Source organism: Haliaeetus leucocephalus, unplaced genomic scaffold (genome assembly GCF_000737465.1).
Source record: "Haliaeetus leucocephalus isolate CR32 unplaced genomic scaffold, Haliaeetus_leucocephalus-4.0 Scaffold840, whole genome shotgun sequence".
In the NCBI taxonomy this organism is placed as follows: Eukaryota; Metazoa; Chordata; class Aves; order Accipitriformes; family Accipitridae; genus Haliaeetus; species Haliaeetus leucocephalus.
In genome coordinates, this window is record NW_010973276.1 from 1,280,197 (window position 1) to 1,297,212 (window position 17,016).

The 17,016-nt window shown below is 57.1% G+C and overlaps 1 protein-coding gene across 1 annotated transcript in view; it reads right to left on the reverse strand.

Moving 5' to 3' along the window:
* The window catches only part of MYO18B (myosin XVIIIB), a 74,475-nt gene that overhangs the window by 35,184 nt on the left and 22,275 nt on the right, over positions 1–17,016 (reverse strand). Inside the window, exons 15-30 of the mRNA XM_010582262.1 lie at positions 16,829–16,909; positions 16,221–16,368; positions 15,924–16,083; positions 14,495–14,678; positions 13,521–13,713; positions 12,805–12,914; positions 9,923–9,988; positions 8,021–8,149; positions 7,580–7,723; positions 6,321–6,410; positions 4,422–4,541; positions 4,197–4,305; positions 3,454–3,578; positions 2,263–2,417; positions 1,039–1,162; positions 115–315 (exon numbers count right to left, since the gene is read on the reverse strand). Of these exons, the coding sequence (XP_010580564.1) occupies positions 115–315; positions 1,039–1,162; positions 2,263–2,417; positions 3,454–3,578; positions 4,197–4,305; positions 4,422–4,541; positions 6,321–6,410; positions 7,580–7,723; positions 8,021–8,149; positions 9,923–9,988; positions 12,805–12,914; positions 13,521–13,713; positions 14,495–14,678; positions 15,924–16,083; positions 16,221–16,368; positions 16,829–16,909 (2,139 nt within the window). The remainder of the gene's footprint in view (positions 1–114; positions 316–1,038; positions 1,163–2,262; positions 2,418–3,453; positions 3,579–4,196; positions 4,306–4,421; positions 4,542–6,320; positions 6,411–7,579; positions 7,724–8,020; positions 8,150–9,922; positions 9,989–12,804; positions 12,915–13,520; positions 13,714–14,494; positions 14,679–15,923; positions 16,084–16,220; positions 16,369–16,828; positions 16,910–17,016) is intronic.

Below are 17,016 nucleotides of genomic sequence, written 5' to 3' on the forward strand. Positions count from 1 at the left end.
CACCGGTAGTTGCACACAACCCCGGAGGGATGAGGATGGCGTTGGTAAGGGCTTGACATGCCCGCGTGGGGATGAACATCCCCAGCACACCCAGCCCGGTGGGGGCCACGCTACCTGCTCCAGGTGATCGACCGCGGCCGTTTGCCGCTCCAGCTCTTTCCGCTGCTCAGCAGCACTTGCCTCCAGGTCCCAGAGCTGCTTCTTGAGCACGGGCATGGCGCGGGCATCCAGGGCATTGGGGGTGCTGAGCTCCTGCACCCGGCCGGCCAGCACGGTCACCCGCTGCGCCAGGCTGGCCGCCTCCGCCTCCTTCTGCTGCTCGGCAGGGGCAGAGCAGTGCGTCAGCAGCTGAGCCCCAAACGCAGGAGAGGGGGCTTGCACTCACACCCCACTCTTAAAACCCAGACCATTTCCAAATGCATCAGCAAAATACCCTGGGAGCAGCAGCAGGCAGTGGTCAGCCCCCTCCCTGTACCAGCAGCCCCATCCCCACCATGAGCCCCAAACAATTCTTTCCCCCCTCAGTTTTGCTCACTCGCTCCTGCCCTCACCTTCCTCCTGCCACAGGCTGTCCCCCACATGGGTTCCCCGCAGCCCCCGCTGCCTGGGATGACTGGCAGCAACCTTGCGGCTTCCCCCCAGCCCCAGCGTGCTGTGCCCCTGCCCCTGCGGGGGCCTCGGTGGGCACCCGGTGCATCACCACCTCGTGGGGGCACAGACCTGCAGTTTCTTGCAGGTGAGATAGCGGGTAGAGGTGTGAAGAAGAGCACAAGTGACTTTAATGAAAATGATGGTGGGCCTCATTAGCTAAACCATGGGATGGGTATCACTTGTAAAAAGTGATAGCATTTCTTCTGGTAGAAGGTAATGCTATTTAAATACATCAGGCACATCCTTGAACTGCGCTAAAAGAAACGAATCAAGTTGCTGGGTTTGTGCCTGATTGCCTTTGCTATAATTGCAAAGATAATGGCTCTGCTCTAAGAGCTGTTCCTGAAACTGGATATAATGCAGCAAAGTGGGATATTTTCCTCTTACCTCTAAGCTCTGCTGAAGTTTGCCCATCTCCCATCGGATGTTGGTGTTCTCATGAGACACTTTTTCACGGAGGCTCTTCTCAAAGGCAGACTCCCCCAGGGCCTGGGCTAACTGTAGGTCAAACCTGGAGGGGGAAACACACGTTACCTCTCCCGAGCAGGCTGCCTCCTGGCCGGGGGAGCTGCGCCAAGGCAGGCAGGGAGACAGCCTCAGCCAGCGGCAAGCTGCTTCTCCTGGCATTGGGCTTTCCAAGTGCTTTTGAGAGGACTTAAAAAAAAAAAGCCTATTGTCTGCAAAGTGCTGCCATCATTTTGTGAATCCCTAATTACACCGCACAAGTACCAGCCACGGGAAGTGGACGGCGTGGCGCAGCAGTGATGTGCACACAGCCAGTCGCCAAAAGCAGAGCTCAAAAAATCACTGCTATCAGCTGCTACAGACCCAAAACACCCCAAAAAGTGCCTGCGTGCGGGCAGCAGCCCTCTGCCCCCTGCCACCGCAGGCAGCTCCGTCCCTGGGGCTGGCCGGGACTCTGCTGCACCGAGGGTTTGGTTTCAGCTCAGGAATCATTGCCACTTTGGAGCAATAAACCTGGGAGTTTCTCAGCACCTTCATATCTCTGCATGAGACCAAACCCCAGCCCACAGTCAGCATCTCAGCACAGGCAAGCAGGGAACACTGGCAACACAGTGTAAATTAAAAGAAATGATAAAGAAAGCGGATGGTGAATTCGCCATGTTTTCTGTGCCTGCTTGGTCTTGGTATCCTATTTAGGGGCAATTTCTTTCACAGGTACCAAAGAGCAGCAGTAAAACACTCGGGATCATTTCTTAGCTACAGGGCTCCTCTCCTCCAGACCAGGAGCGCGGTTTGCCAGCAGCGCTCCCGGCATGGGCACTCCCACACCAAGGGCACACCGACACCTGGGACACCCCAGCACAAGGGTGCCCAGGCACCCGGCAACACGGGAGCCCCAGGCAGCCCTCCCCGCAATGCCACCAAGCGTTGCATTGCGAGTGATTTCTATTATGGAAGCGCGTTACGGTCACGCAGCAACGGGATGTAAAAATAACCTCCCAGCTTGGTGCGACCTCCAGCAGTCAACATAGATGGAACTAGCAGCCCTTCCAGGAACTCCTCACCCGAAGCCACCCTAAGCATCCCTGTCCCCTGCTCTCCCGCTCCAGCAGCCCCAGCCCTCCCACGCGGTCCCACCAGCCTTACTTCTTCTGCCTCTTCTCCAGCTCGTGGCTGCGGCTCTGCTGGCTCTCGGCAAGCACCCGCGCGTCCTCCAGCTCACAGGCCAGCCGCCTGCACCGCCGCCGCAGCTGCTGGGACACCTTCTTGGCTGCCTCGCATGCTGCCTGCACCTCACCGAGCTGCGGGCAGAGGTGGCGGTGAGCGGCCAAGGGACCCTACGGCACACGAGCCCCACAGCCGCTCCCCAACGGGGGTTGAGCCCCCCTCCGGCACCAGGGGATGGTTCACCCAGAGATCTTTCACCAAACAAGGACAGATTTAGGTGCCCTGACCCCTCACGCTCCAGGTACCCTCTCGTGTGCCTGCAGCATCCCAGTCCTCCTGCTGAGTCAGCAAAGCTGCCCCAGGGGCAGATGCCTGATCCCATTTCTCTGCAAAGAGCAGCGCCTGGACCAAATGAGCTGGATCCCCTGTGGAGTTGCGTCATGTTTGGGACAGACACACAGACAGGACTGGCGGAGCTCTCGCCATTCATTAAGGAATTACTTTAGATAAGCAAAATCTTGCACTAATGAAGCCTGTAATTCCAAACTAACTATCTGAAAGCAAATGGGCTGCTTTGCTTTACCCAAGCTCCTAAGACTGGGCTGCTTTTCTTATTACTTTTTAGTGTAGCATGAATAATATTCGTTTCTTTATTTCATCCTTATGGGAAGTGACCTGACTCACAGGCGCATTTGCTTTTTCCCTTCTCACGGCAAAGCTCGGGAACTGCCAGCTCTTTACATTAGCTGTCTTTACATTAGCAGCTCTTTGCGGGACAGATGGTGTGAACACAACACAGTCCAGTATCCAAAAGCCAGATCAACTCCAAGACCCACCACCGAGCCCCTCCCCACCCTGCAGCTTCCCACCCTGTGCTCACACTCACGCCTGACCAAGGTTGAGTTTTGCCATGTTCTGGTGCAAAAGTGACTTTTTAAACTTGAAGGAAGTTTCAGGGTATTTATTCTCAAACTAGCAGAAAACAGCCGTTTTCCCCTGGTCAGTGAGAGCATCAGCAGCAAGTGGCTGCATTTCTGAGCCTCAGCCCTGTGAAGCTTTGCCCGCCCCAGGAGCAGGGAGAGGACAACCAGCTCCAGCAGCAGCCCCGCTCCACGGCGTGACCCTGGGGAGTCCCTGTCCCCTCCCGTGCCCAGGGCCGCCAGCACTTGCCTTTTGCTCAAGCCCCATCCTGGCGCCCAGCTCGGACTCCAGCCGCTCCTCCAGCTGCACCAGCCGCTTCCGCAGGAAGGCGATCTCTGTCTGCGCGCAGTCAAAGCGCACTTGCCACTCGTCCTCTGTGAATGGAGGGAAACCCGGAGGTGATGGGTGGGTGGGTGCTCAGGCCTAAGCAGCCCCCAGCAGCCATGCCGGGGTCGGACAGGCAAATACGCAATGGCACCGTGGCTGCCGTATGGCGCGAATGCCAGCACCGAGCTCGTAGGGCACAGCTCTGCTTTGTGCACCCAGGGCTTCCCCAGCTCCCATAGCACATGTACCCCGGCCTTAGGCAAAGCATGCACACTCATCCCATCCCACTTGTGTCTTAGCAGCCTCCTCACCACTCCAAAACATGCTTCAAACACACTTTGAGCTGCCGGGAGTGCTGGGCAGCACCAGCAAGCACCAGCGGTGCCCTTAGGCAGAATCCCTGCCTGCATCCCCAGCCCCAAGAGCAAGAGTTGTGCGCGACTGAGCTGTCACCGCCAGCTCCGGCTGGACAAGCAATGCAGAATGACAAAGTGCCAAAAACACACTGGGGTGGCCAGGGGCTGGGGGACCAGCACCGCTTTGGAGGGGGACCAAACCCCTGCCCATTGCAAGAGGCTTTGCCGCACCGCTGGGGCGGCCGCGCTGGCCCCACAGGTCCGGCTGGATGCTCAGAGCATGCACAGCCCCTGAAGGGACTCCCCTACCTCCTCCAGAGCCGCTTATCTTCATCTCACGCAGCTGAACCAGCTGCTGGGCCTCTTCCAGCTGCCTTTCCACCAACTCCAGTTTCTTCTGCACTTGGTCGTGTTTGCTCTGGGGAAACCCGGGAAAGGAAGGGAGCAGCTCTAACCAGCTCCACGGCACTTGGGTCCAGCAAGGCCGTGCCGAGAGCACGGCATCGCCACCGGCATGGCCCAACGGTCGCCTACCTGCAGCTCCTGCAGCTCGCGGGCACCCCGCAGCCTCTCTGCCCGCTCCCCATCCAGGACCTGGCAGGCAACGTCGCCCTTGTACCGCTCGTCCGACAGCTCCGTCGTCAGGTCGATGATCTGGGGGGCGCAACGGGGAGTCTGTCTGGGCATCACCGTGCGTGCCGGCCTGGGGGGGGCCAGCCACCCCGCATTGTCCCAAGCATCCTGACTGCTCTCACTTGGCAGCTGCCTATGCTTAGGGGACGTGGTAAGTGCCCAGCATCACCGACCAGTGTCACCAGTGGGAAACCAGGCTCCCATTGGCAGTGCCTAGCAAAGAGCAACCGCTGCTGGAGCCCGTGGCCGCACCCCTTGCATGGCTGCCTGTGGCAAGGCAGCTGCCCGCTACGGCTGCAAGCAGCACGCTGCCTGCACTGTGCTGCCTGCAGTGCGCTGCAGGCAGGGCTCATCAAATTTCTGCACCATTCTAGTTGATTAACATTAAATTTCATTTGCAACAACAAGCAGATGAATGAAGGGGGGAATTATTAATCCAGAGGATTAATTCCACTTTCTGCAAAGCAGAGGTGAACACAGTCCGTCCTGCTCAGCCAGCCAAGCAAGGGGCTGCAGAAGCAGCAGGACCAGCTGGAACATGCAGGCTTCCAACGTTCCTTTCCTCCATCTGACAACATTTTAAGGCACTCCACATTTTGTAGGCATGCTACACAAGCTCCTTAGGGCGTCCAACAAGTTTAACTCCGTAAGTTAACTCCGTAAGTTTTCTTTCCCTGGGGAGCTGGCATTTTTCTAGGTCTGTCCTGAGGCGTTAGCCTCGCTCAGCAGTCCCAGCCTCGTGGCTGTGATTTCATTTTTAACAGAGAGCTTAAGCTAAATCATCTTTAGCTGTTTCCCATTGAGAAGGGGGTCCCTGGCCCTTGGGGCTGTTGGCACCATTAACCAGAGCTGCAGCGTTACATCTAGACCACAGCTTGGCCATCCCTTGTGAGGGGTGAGCACCGTGGGCCGGCGAGCTGGGTAAACCCAGGGTATTTAGGGCAAACTTGGGAGCTCCTTCTCCTCCCGGTGCTTAATGAAACCCCAGCTGCAATTGCGCAGGAGCCCGTGCATCTGAGGGGGGACTCCACACAGGACCAGAAACAGGCTGGGGACACACGCGGTCCCCAACATGCCTCCATGTCCCTTCTGACATGCACAACGGGGCAGCCGAGCGGCTGCCCTGGCAGCTGCCACCCCCTGAGCGCCACACACGGTGGGGTCATGCTCGGAGCCAGGGGACAGGCAGGACACTTCTGCGTGCTGTCTCCTCGGTATTAGCATTCGTCCCATTAAACTAAGTCACTTCTGGTGTCTGCAGAGGTTGGCGAGCCTGCAGTCCTGAGAGCGTAATGAGAACATGATCTGTGTGTAATTTCCCATTCTAATTATACCCTTTTGTCAGCAGAAGGGATGACATTCACACTGCTGCTTTTCAGCCTCGTACACCACATCAGTGGCAGCGCGAGGTGACGTCTGTCCTTGCTGGAGGGGACATGAGGCTTTCCCTGGGGACACCCTTGGGAACAGCCCATTCTCAGGGCATCTGGGCTGCTCTCCGGGTGCAGACCCTGGGGGACCCGTTGCTCTGGCAGGCAGGATCCCACCCAGCAGGGACCCTGCAGCGATGCTGGCCCTGGGTGCCGCAGTCAGGCACCGCTGCCCATCAGGGTCCTGCACAGAGAACCACCTCTGGCTGCGGTCACTCTGCCAGCAGTTTGGCAGCTGCCCCCTGCCCAACCCACTGCCAATCACCGCTCCTCCTGCGGTCATGTAATTGGCGGTCATATTAATCCCGACACGGCTTAATTTCCAACTCCACCAAGTGGGGCTGCAGCAGAGGCTTTTTTCAGGCTCTACCTTGCTCTCCAGCTTCTCTGTGGTCTGCCTGAGCTCGCTGCATGCCTGCTCAGATTTGTCCAGCTTCCTTCTCAGCGCCGTCAGCTCCTCCTAGGGAAGATTGCAAAAATAACCACATGGAGAGCTCCAGCATCCTCAGTTTATTTATGAAAATCTCGTTTTCTGTTAAAAATAAGTGGGAGAGACATAGCTGCCTTATTAATAAAATCTACCAGGCAACTTTGAAGGCTGCTCACTGCAAATTGCCGGGACTACAGCTCCTGACATGAATTTCATCGGAGGGAATGTCAGCTTTGGTGTGCATAGAGAGCACATTTTATGAGAAAGAAGCAAACCTCAAAAGCCTGGGATGAACAGCCAAATGTCTGAATTTTGCTCATGGAGCATTCCTGGGGCCCTGGCAGGCTATCACAGAGCGGCTGCAAAGGCACATTGTTTTCTGTGATTCTTTTTCAGGCAGCGTGACTGTAACAGCAGAAAGAGCTGCTCAGTGCAGCCTTGTCCTGCTTTGATGTCCAACACTGAGCAGAAGCAGAACGTGCAGAGTTGTGATAAAAACAGAGGTTAACGGGTGATGGGGCCTGATGGATCCCAGGCGGGTTTGGAGAGAGAAACAGATGAGGCTTAGGCAGCTTTTATTTTGTCAGAACCAGCCTGAAAACACCTTGTTAAAACCTCACTAAGGCAAGAGGAGGAGAAGGATGCCAGGGAAGATGGAGTAAGAATTTAGCACAGGTCTCAGATGGTACACAGGCGCAAAAGGTGCCTTTCCCGGGTCAGCAAATGCCCATTAATGTCTCCCATCACCAGTGGAGACAGGTGGAAGCCAGCACAGAGCAGAGTCCCCCGTGTCAAGGATGCGTTTAGCTGCTTATCATCTGTTGTCCCACAGACTGACATGGAGCACCCGTCCCCGAGGGGTTCAGCCTACCAAACCCAGACCCAGGGAGCTCGTGGGGGCACGAGGAGGGCAGCGGGGCAGCCGCAGCCCTGGGATGGTGCTTCGGTTGTGGGGACAAGGTGCATTTGCTACTGTCCCTCTAAGGAAGAAGGAGAGTTATTTCTCCTTCCACAGCTCTGCAAAACACATTATTCAGGGCAAAAAATGCAGTGCTAAGAACAGATGATGACTTTTGGATGGTCAGAAAATCATCTCTGCCCTGGCAGAAGTGACTTCCAATTTGACCAACACACCAGGCAGAGCCCCTAAAGCATCTCGTCCCGTCCCATCCCGTCCCATCCCATCGCTTGGTGCATACTTCTTTTGCACGGAGCTGATCCTCCGCGAGGTTTACGCTGAGCAAGGGCCGCACGCGGCTCAGGAGCTGCCACCAGGGCCAGTGCCTGACTGCCTGGAAGACCACCAGGTTCTTCTGGATGCAGCGGACGGCAAGGCGCTGGATCTGCAGGGAGACACAGCTGCCAGTGTCCCTCACCCAGCTAGGACCAAGCCTGCTGGGAAGGCCAGGCTGGGGCACTGGGCTGGAGAGGGATGAAGTGGCAGAGAAGTTCCACACCACAGGGGATGGCAGCATGGCATCTCATGGCTGCCCACAGGGCAGGGCAAAGTGGGTACCCTTCAAAGGAGCAGCCTGCTCTGCTCAAAAGAGCTGTAATTTGGATGCTCTGGGCCATATCTGCAGCAGCCAGAGCCCACGCTGTGGTGGGCGCAGGGGATCCATGACCTGTGGGATGGGTACCTTCAACCTCTTGAACTTCTGACGGCTGAGGAAGCCCTTGCAAGCAGCCTGGAGCAGGAGCATCTTCTGGGCTATCAGCTTGTCACGTTGCTTCTCCAGTCTGGAGATGACCCCTGGCTTCAGGAAAACCTGACAGCAAGCAAGAGAGGTTACACACCCCCAGGACAGGGTCTGAAACCTGCCCACAGCCAGCAGGATGTGTTTCAGGCTAACACCCGGCAGCCTCCCCCGAGACCTGTGGGAGACCGAAGGTCCTTGGACTGGCCAGGACCAGTGAGCGTGACCACTGCACCAGCCCGAAACGCTGGGCTGGAAGGGAACTCCAGCCCTACCTGTCCAAACCCACAACATGCCTGGCTGCCCCATGCTGTGAAGGCACCCAAGGAGGCCCTGGCACCAGCCTCTCTGGGGATATTCATGGGACAGCAAGAGGGACCAATGTCCCGTCTCCGTCCCGTCCCCGAGCCCAGCAGCAGGATGGCTGCATATCCCAGAGAGCACCTTCCACCTGCCCCTCCATCTCCTGCTCCTGGGCATCACCGAAACAGGGCGTATGGGGCTGCCCCGGTCCCACTGACTCCCTGGGGACCGGATTGCCCTTCAGGATCCGGCCCTCGCCCTATGCGCATGCTGGCATTTGCTCTCTGTCCCTGCCTCCTCTCACTCCTCCTTTTTGACATAGGCACCAACCATCACAAGAAGCTGCAAGTCCTCAAAACTCTTCCCTTGGGCCGCTGCCCATTTCCCACCTGCTGCAAGGACAGCGGGGTTACCTCTGCTGGCAACGGCATTTCTGACAGCGTACACACAAGATACACACAGATAACAGCAAAGATGCCAGCTTACAATAGGAAAAACGAAATTAACCACATCATTTTCTTTAACTGAACTTGTCAGAAACACCTCATAAACGATATAGATTTGCTGATGCCATCAAATTTAGCCTGGTATTGATCTCTCAGAGTGTAAGGTATCTCTCGGTCATTGCCTGGCAAAGCTCTTGGGATATGGGACCAATCGCGCCTGACTATTGTGCACCATTTGCATAATACAGCTTTAATAAAAACTGAATTACACTTGTGAAGCCAGTGGCATACTTAAAGAGCTGCGTTTTAAAGACGCCAAATTGAATCAAAGAACAATTCCAAGGAAACTCACTTTCTTGAGATAATGCTATGATTGCTCCACCACCTATTTGATTGTCTCATTAATGTCTGTATTAACTTCACAAGCCAGCAAGTTTTAGAAGCTAGTACAAAATCAATGCTCAAAGCGATGGCAAAACTAACTCCTCTATAACAAGATGTGACTGGAGCTGCTATCGCGCTATTGATTAAGTACAAGGGTTTCATAGAAGAGATAATTGCAAACTGCACTCTGCAGGATAAAAGAAAGTTATTTTGCTCCACAGAACCATTTCATGAATTCTTTCTTTATAGACTCCAAGAGCTGAAGGCAAGCATGCATGCAAAATTAATTTTTCTTTGAGATTATCATATTTAAGTTCAAATGTTGTTGCTGCGACAACTCTTGCACCTGCAGGTGCCTGGCTCAGCAGAGTGTTAACCCCAGCCCACCAAAACGATGAGCTGCTCAAGCCCCATTTACTCCCATGAGACATCAAAGGTAATTAGGAATTTAAATGCCACAAGGGGCTGGATTCCCATAATTAGGTACACGGTTTACCCAGGTTAATGCTTTCAAATGTGAATTAGGAGCCTTCTGCTTTGATTTTCGGTGAGGCTTGGTTTCCCAGCCCACCTGGGTGCCATGGGGAGCAGTGGAGGAGAGGCTTTCTCTCCAGTTTGGGAAGCTTTGGGTAGCTGGCAGCACCTGGCACGGGGCTGGCTGTGCCCATATGCACTGAGAGCAACTGGGAAGCGGAGACCGGAGCTGTCGTACCTGGCTGCGTCCTATGGCAACGCTCTTCTTCTCCAGGTCCAGCGCCTGGAAGAGCTCCTCTATAGCCTGCGGAGAAGAAGCAGATCATGGAATTGCTCAGAAAACATTTACAGCCTGGTATGAGCCTGCTGAAGTGGGGCGCAGAGACCCCTGGTCCTTATGGGCACCCAGTAAGGGTGCACCCAGCTGTGCTCTTGTTTCTTCCTCCCCACGCCCAGCCCAAGAGCAGCCTCCAAAACTGCTGCCCCAGCCCCGGAGTCCTGGTGTGAAAAGTGCTTTCTGTCCCGGAGGCTTTCAGTAGGATGGGGAGCAGAGATCTGTGGCTGCGTGCAAGATTTTCCCCCTTTTGCTGCCATCCCAGGTCTGGAAGGACCCTGATGCACGGGCAGCCGTGGAAGGAGGCTACTCAGGGGAAGGCAAGACCCCATCCCAGCACTGCCCAGCCAGGGTCTGACTGTGCTGTGCAGCCACGAGCCCTCCGTGCTCCCCTCCTGCCTGGCTCGCCAACAGCTCAGCCTGTGGAGCCAAAAGCAGGAAGGGGAAAGCACCAAGATCCCCCACGAACCCATGGTGCAGAGCTGAGCCCCTGCACGGAGGCAAGCAGGAGATTAGTCCCGAGCTGTAGGAGAAGTCTGAACTCAATTACTCTGAGCTTTGGACCGACATGCGAACGTAACAGCCAGCAATACCATACATTTCCCCAGGGCAGCAAACACTATCTGGATGAATGGATGATTTGAAAACCCCAGAGCTACAGAAATCGTAACAGAAATCCTCCGCTAACACTTCACTCCATACAAGATCCTCTGGCAGCCTCGCACACCTCCTCCACAAAGGACAAACCCACGTGAGAAATATTTTGCCCCGGTCCCCAAGCACCTTGCTGCAGCAGAACTACGCCCCTCGCCCTCCATGCACGTACCAGGGCGAGGCGGGGATGGAGCACGCGAGTGCATGGGGGGATGGACCACCACAGTGCATGAAACCGTGTGCCGGAGGCGAGGAAGCACCAGCGCTGCGGCTGTGCCCCACTCCTGCGGCAGTGCTGGGACTGGGGCCAGGCACAGGGCTGGGCAGGACAATCCCATCCCCTCCACAACAGCGAGGCTGGTGCAAGCACGGGGTAGGTTATTGCTGCACTGTCACCCGCGCTACAGAGAAGCATCTCTTGTGCTCCAGCAGCCGAGTTAATGCAGCTTACTGGGAAGCAGCCTCCAGCTAACAAAACTGTGTGGCAGGGAGGATAGGATTTTTCAAATCCTCTGCTTACACGCTGCTGACGAGGCACCCTCTGCCTCCTTACAGCATTTAATAACAATATTGACCTTTTCCGACTGTCAAACTTGTCTTATTGAATCCCGAGGTCTTAACTGAATTTGCACACACTGGCTGGCAGTTTGCACAACAGAGCACGTGCCCATGTTTAATTCATCTCTTCTCGGTTCTTCCCAGCTCTCAGTGCTTCTTGGCTCACTCATAGCCTGTTCCAGGGGCAGGGGCAGTTCTCCCCAGTTTTTGCTACAAATTTATTATGAAACAAATAAAACTGGCAAATCTCCACCTTCATTCCCGAGCTCCTTTGGCTTTCAGGCTTCATGGGATGAGGCGAGGGGCCACCCTGGGATGTTGCTTTGCAGGTGTCTGAAAGCAAGTGATGCCCGGTCCCTGGGGAACCTTCTTGTGCTCCCTGCTCTGTTGGGTCCCTGGGAATGCTGCCTGGCTTGTCCTCAGCCAGATGGTTTTTGGGAGAGCTGGGGTGAAGGATGGGGCAATGCACAGATCCTGCCCTCTGTATATGCCTCCAGTCCCACAGTTTGTGCCCTGCCCTGCAAAACGAGACCTACCAGGCACACAGCCAGAGCACCGGAGGACTGAGGCACAGCCCTCAGCAAGCAGGATTTTCAAAGCCATTTCCTCTTGAGTATTAAAAAGTAGCAATAAGAGGCTTCATTTCCAGGCTGATTTCTCCAAGTCCTCTCCATGGTGCAATAATGTTGGCAAATGCAGCCCACGCCAGGCATGTTTACTGCCTTTGCAGAAACCATCCTCAGAGGGAGAAACTCCAGGATGAAGAGCCGAGCTTGGCTGCTTTGCCAGGTTGCTGGAGGACCTGTGTCCCTCCGTGCTCAGGCACACATGGGAAAGGTAAGGAGGAGCAGGACGCAAAGCCACCCCCTGCAACCCAGCGCCGCACGAGGCTGCACTCATGCAGGACGCAGGACCGCTGCCAGATCACTCCTGATCATTGCTAGGGAGCTCCGACCACCCAGAGCCCAGAGCTACGGACTGACCCCGCAGATTCCCAAACCCACTTGCCATTTCTCAGCAGCACTGCGAATGCTGGGGTGCTACCCTGAGCCTTGCTGAATGTGGTTTTTCTCCTTCATTCCTAGCTCCTGAGGACAGCCTCATGTTTAAGAAACCCCCGGACCTGCACTGACAACCTTGCTACCAAAGCTCCTCAACAGCTGTCCAGATGTGTGCTCCCAGCTGTAGCGGGTCCTGCAGCAACAGAGCAAAGGAGCATCACCCACAGCCATCGGGAGACGCTGGAGCTTGGCAGCCCACAGACCTGCGGCTATTGACCCTACAGCAGCCAAAGGAATAATACCAGCAACACCGAATGCCTGAGTGAGGCAGGGACTGGGAAGGAGCTCCTGTCCCAGGGCAGGGGGATGCTGGTAGGACCCGGTTCGTTTGGAGAGAGGGCAGCTGGGCTCACGCAGTGTACAGGCAGTGCCAGTGCAGGGGCTGCCTGCAGGGAGCTCCAGGAATTGCTCCTCGTCGCAAAGAAAGCCCTGACCACATCGGGGAGGGCTGGAAGAGCTCTGGCACCACATGGGGCTCTCAGCCCCTGCTCCCCAGGCCAGCCCAGCACGCACCTTGCTCTCATCCGGCACCTCGTAGGCAGAGGTGTATTTCTTCATGACGTCCGGAGTCAGAACCTGGAAGCGCCGTCGGAACTGGGTCAGGAGCAGGCGATCCGCATACCCTGGGGAGAGACAGACATTGCTGGGGGCCACGCCAGCCCAGGGGCATGTGGCCTGCACCGAAACACTGGGGAGGGAACCAGTGGGGAGGGGGCTGCTGCAAAGGGTGGCACATCCTGTGCACAGCAAAAGGCATTGCAGGTGGTGAGGACCAGGGGACCTGCCCTTAGCGGAGAGAAATCCCTGCAACAAGGGCAGGGTAAAGGGAGCAGAGAAGCAGCGGAGATGTGCTTGAAGTGGTCAGACGCCATCCCAGCACCTCGTGTCATGCAGGAGATACCCCTGGACCTCCTGCACGGGTCCCTCTCCCCCTGGCATGGACTGTGACCGCAGTTGGTGCAGGTCCAGCCTGATGCACGGATGGGAACCCCGCTGGAGCCGCAGCTGTCGGGCTCGGGCTGTGCCACCCGGCAGCACAGCAGGCTGGGGGCAGGAGAGGCATTGGGAACCCCTGCAAAAAGGAGCAATAAAAACTCAGGGACTTTCTGAAAGTGGGGCTGGTGAGAGGCAGATGATGAGCGAAGCATGGAAGGCTGAGCCGCCGGCAGGGCAGCACCGGCAGGTGGGGCTGGCCCAGCACACGGCAGTGGTGGAGAGCCGGGGCGTACCGACGCGGTGGAGGCGCAGGGCATCCAGGAGCTGAGACCCCTCCAGCTGGGCTTGCAGGGTCGGCACGTCCAGCCGCAGGGCTGCATCGGGCGGCGCGGGGGGCCGAGGAACTGGCCCCTCCGACCCCCCTCCCGGGAGAAAGCAGTGGACGAAGTGCAGCTGGGACCGTCGGAGAAGGTTCATGAGCGCGTCCTGCCAGGCAAGCAGAGGTCAGCGGGGATGGAGCAGGGCGAAGGGGCAGCACGTGGTAGCAGTGGGAAACGCTCCCCATGCACCCTCCGCCAGGTGTCTGGGCAGGTAAAGGAGCCATCCTCAGAGCCCTCAAAGCTCAGGTGTGTGTTAGGAACAACAGCTTTGGTCAGAGAGGTGAGCCCGAGGTGCAGGACACAGAAGCTGAGCAGGACCCTTCCTCCTAACATCCCATGTTTTCGGTTGATGGGCTACAAAAAGTTACCAGGGTTGAGGGTTACTGGGCAGGGGCTTGCCGCGGACGGCCAGGACTGCAAACCGGGCTGGCCAAGGAGTCTACACAGACAGAGCCTCATCTCCTCGAGAGACTTTAGGCACCTAATTATGGCTGAGATAGCGGGAGCTTGGCATGTGCCCAGCACAGAGGGCTAGTCTACTCGTCTGAGAGCTTAAGAGGATTAAGCGGTGGCACAGCAAGGTGCGTGTGTAATCTGCTTTACGATTTGTTTGCCTGGGATGCTTTCCCTGAGGGACAGCAATGTTCAGGAGGCTTGTGGCCACCCGCAGTCAGAGCAGCATCCCGGGTCAAGAGCCCTGCGGGACACAGAACCGCAAGGGTGACTCCCAGCCCTGCGGCGCAGGAGGTGCCTGCCGGGGGCGGGGGGTGTGGGGCTCCCCGCTAAGGAGCAGTGTGTCTAAGGCAGGATCTCAGTGTGGGGTCAGGCTACACAGTGCTGCAAACACCCCGACCCGCAGCCACGAGTGTCCCGGCGCCTGCACTCACCGCCTGCAGTTTGAGCTGAGCACACACCGACCTCTTCTTCACAGCTGCGAAGCTGCTGGCAAAGGTCTTCCTCACGCAGCCATTGCGGTGCAGGACCGCCTGAGAGTGTCCCTCCAGCCCTGCCACGGCGCGGCAGGCCAGCGGCACCCGTGAGCGCGGCAACACCAGCTCCTTCACGGCGTCTCTGTCAGAGCGAGCAACGAGACGGGGTCGTGAGGCTGCAGCAGTGCCAGCACCGGGGAACCTCTGCTTCCCAGCCCCTCCAATGGTGATGTGATGCCCAGCACCCCAAATTTGGCATTGGTGCTGCCGCAGGGCACCCCGCCATGGAGCAGAGCAGGGTGCTGGGACAGCCCCCCATGCCCTGTTCCTCTCTGGTTCAGGCACTGAGCTGTTCACCGCTGTTAAAACTTTCCTGAGTTGAAGCCCCAAACAGAATGAGCTGGGAGTGGTTAAGCAGAAGGTTAAAATCATCCTGTGTGCGGAGACATCTGCAGCAGCTCGATTACATTTCAATTCCAATTGAGTTTACAAGGTTCCTCAAAGCGGTGGGGAAAACCTGTGCGGTTGCTGCATGGGGAGCTGCCTTTGGCTGGTGATGTCTCGCAGCCCTGACCCACGCCGGACACCCAACCCTGCGGCACTGCGGAGCCGAGGATGTCACAGGGTCCCCTCGGTGCGCCCTGCCCCCCCCACTGCCCACGCCTGCTGGAGGAGACCCCCACTGAAACGTCAATGGAATGGATCTGCTGACTCAAAGAACCCAGACAGCTTTGATGGAAGGCTGTTCACCGTGGCATTATTCAACAGCTTGCTCTGTAGCGTCTACTGCGATCACAACACGTACATCTGGCTGTCAGTCAGCCTGGGGGCTTGATGGCTGTAAGTCAAATCACTTGACATCTGCTCCCCCCACCTTAACTAAACTCTCAGGATTCCCACAAAGCTGGGTTGAAAGCTGTGGGGTTTCCTGGCTTTCCTGCAGTTTTTCCCCTGGGTAGAGCTGGACTCAGGCAATGCAATGCCAGTGTCAGCTGGTGCCTGGGACTGCCCCGCAGACATGATCCACTCGAGATCCTGTCCTCTCCTTGCCCACCAGAGGCCAGATCAGCTCCATCCCCTGGGCTGTGCATTGGGCAGGAGGTGGGGGGACAGGCAGGGACCCCTTACAGCCAGCACCAAGGCCATTGCCCACCCTGGCTGCCTGCAGCTCCTCTGACCTCAGCGAGGCTGCGAGTGCTCTCCTCTCTGTTGGGATGGCTCACACAACCCTCTGCCTTCCCCACCACGAAGGGCTTCTCGGAGCTGGGGCAGGTTTGCAATCTCCAGCCCCAGCTGGAGCAACTCAGCTCATGGCAGAATCATCCCCAACCCACTCCCACGGGCACAGGGATGACCGCTGGTGCCGGGGCACCTCCCTTGTACTTACACCGTGGACCGCTGCAGCACCTGGATGGCGTTTTGTGCTGAGAGGTTGAGCTTGGCTTTGCTGACCCAGCCCGTGAGGTCGTAGCGCACGGGGTCCGTGCCCAGCTGGTGGGAGATCTCGAAGTGCAGCGCCTGCTCACACCTGCGCATGTAGCCATCCCCTGCAATAGCGACAGCACCCCAGAATCGCCCGAGAAGAAAAGCCCGGTGAGTTGTTTAATTTGCGACACGGTTTCTTAGATTTCCAAAGCTAAATGGCAATGCCACAGGGTGGGCAGCCAAGCTGAGCCGAACTTACCCTCCTGGTCAGGTCCCTTCGTGGCAAAGTAGGAGCACAGGCGGTCGAAGGCAGTGCCGTCCCCAGAGCCTGGGATCAGCACCTCCTCGTCCAGGATCCACAGCAAACCCTTGCGATTGTCCCCCGGGCTGCCGGGCAGCACCTGCGACTGCCAAAGGGAGATGGCCCTCAGTGATGGGGAAGGGGCAGGAGGGCTGCGGGTAGCCAGCTCCAGCCACAGCCATGGCAGCCTGCTCCCCCCGCGCTCCCATCACCTCTGCCCAACTGTGTCCCCTGCCCCAGAGCAGCCAGACCAGGGTCGGGAAACCCTCCTGGCTTGATCCAGCTCTGGACATCACCCTTGAGACCTCTGCAGTCACATGGTGTCCCAGAGGGCTGGGAGGGGTGCCCGGGGTGCAGGGCTTTACCAAGAAGGGTGCTTGTATTTTAAAAAGCCCAAAAGGTCCTGGTTGATGCTGTGCGCTCCCCTGCAACACCCTGGGCTGCTCTGTGCAAAACACAGAGCGAGGTCCCACTCTGCCTCTGAAATCCTCACTCCTCTGAGCAGGAGGATGCTTCAAGCATGGCCAGAGCAACCAACTCCCACCATGGCCATGGGGATAGGTTACCTGTGAGGAGCTCATGTCGATGATGGACAGCGTGGCCAGTGGAGAGCGCTCTGGAAGATCAAAAGACACCTCAACATTTTCCTGGAAAACATTATTTAAAAGCTTGCTTCAGTCATGGTCTGGCATCTGAAAGCCAAGAGGAGATAGGTTTGCATGGAGGGGGAGGAAGGTGGTGTGGGCCCTGCTCC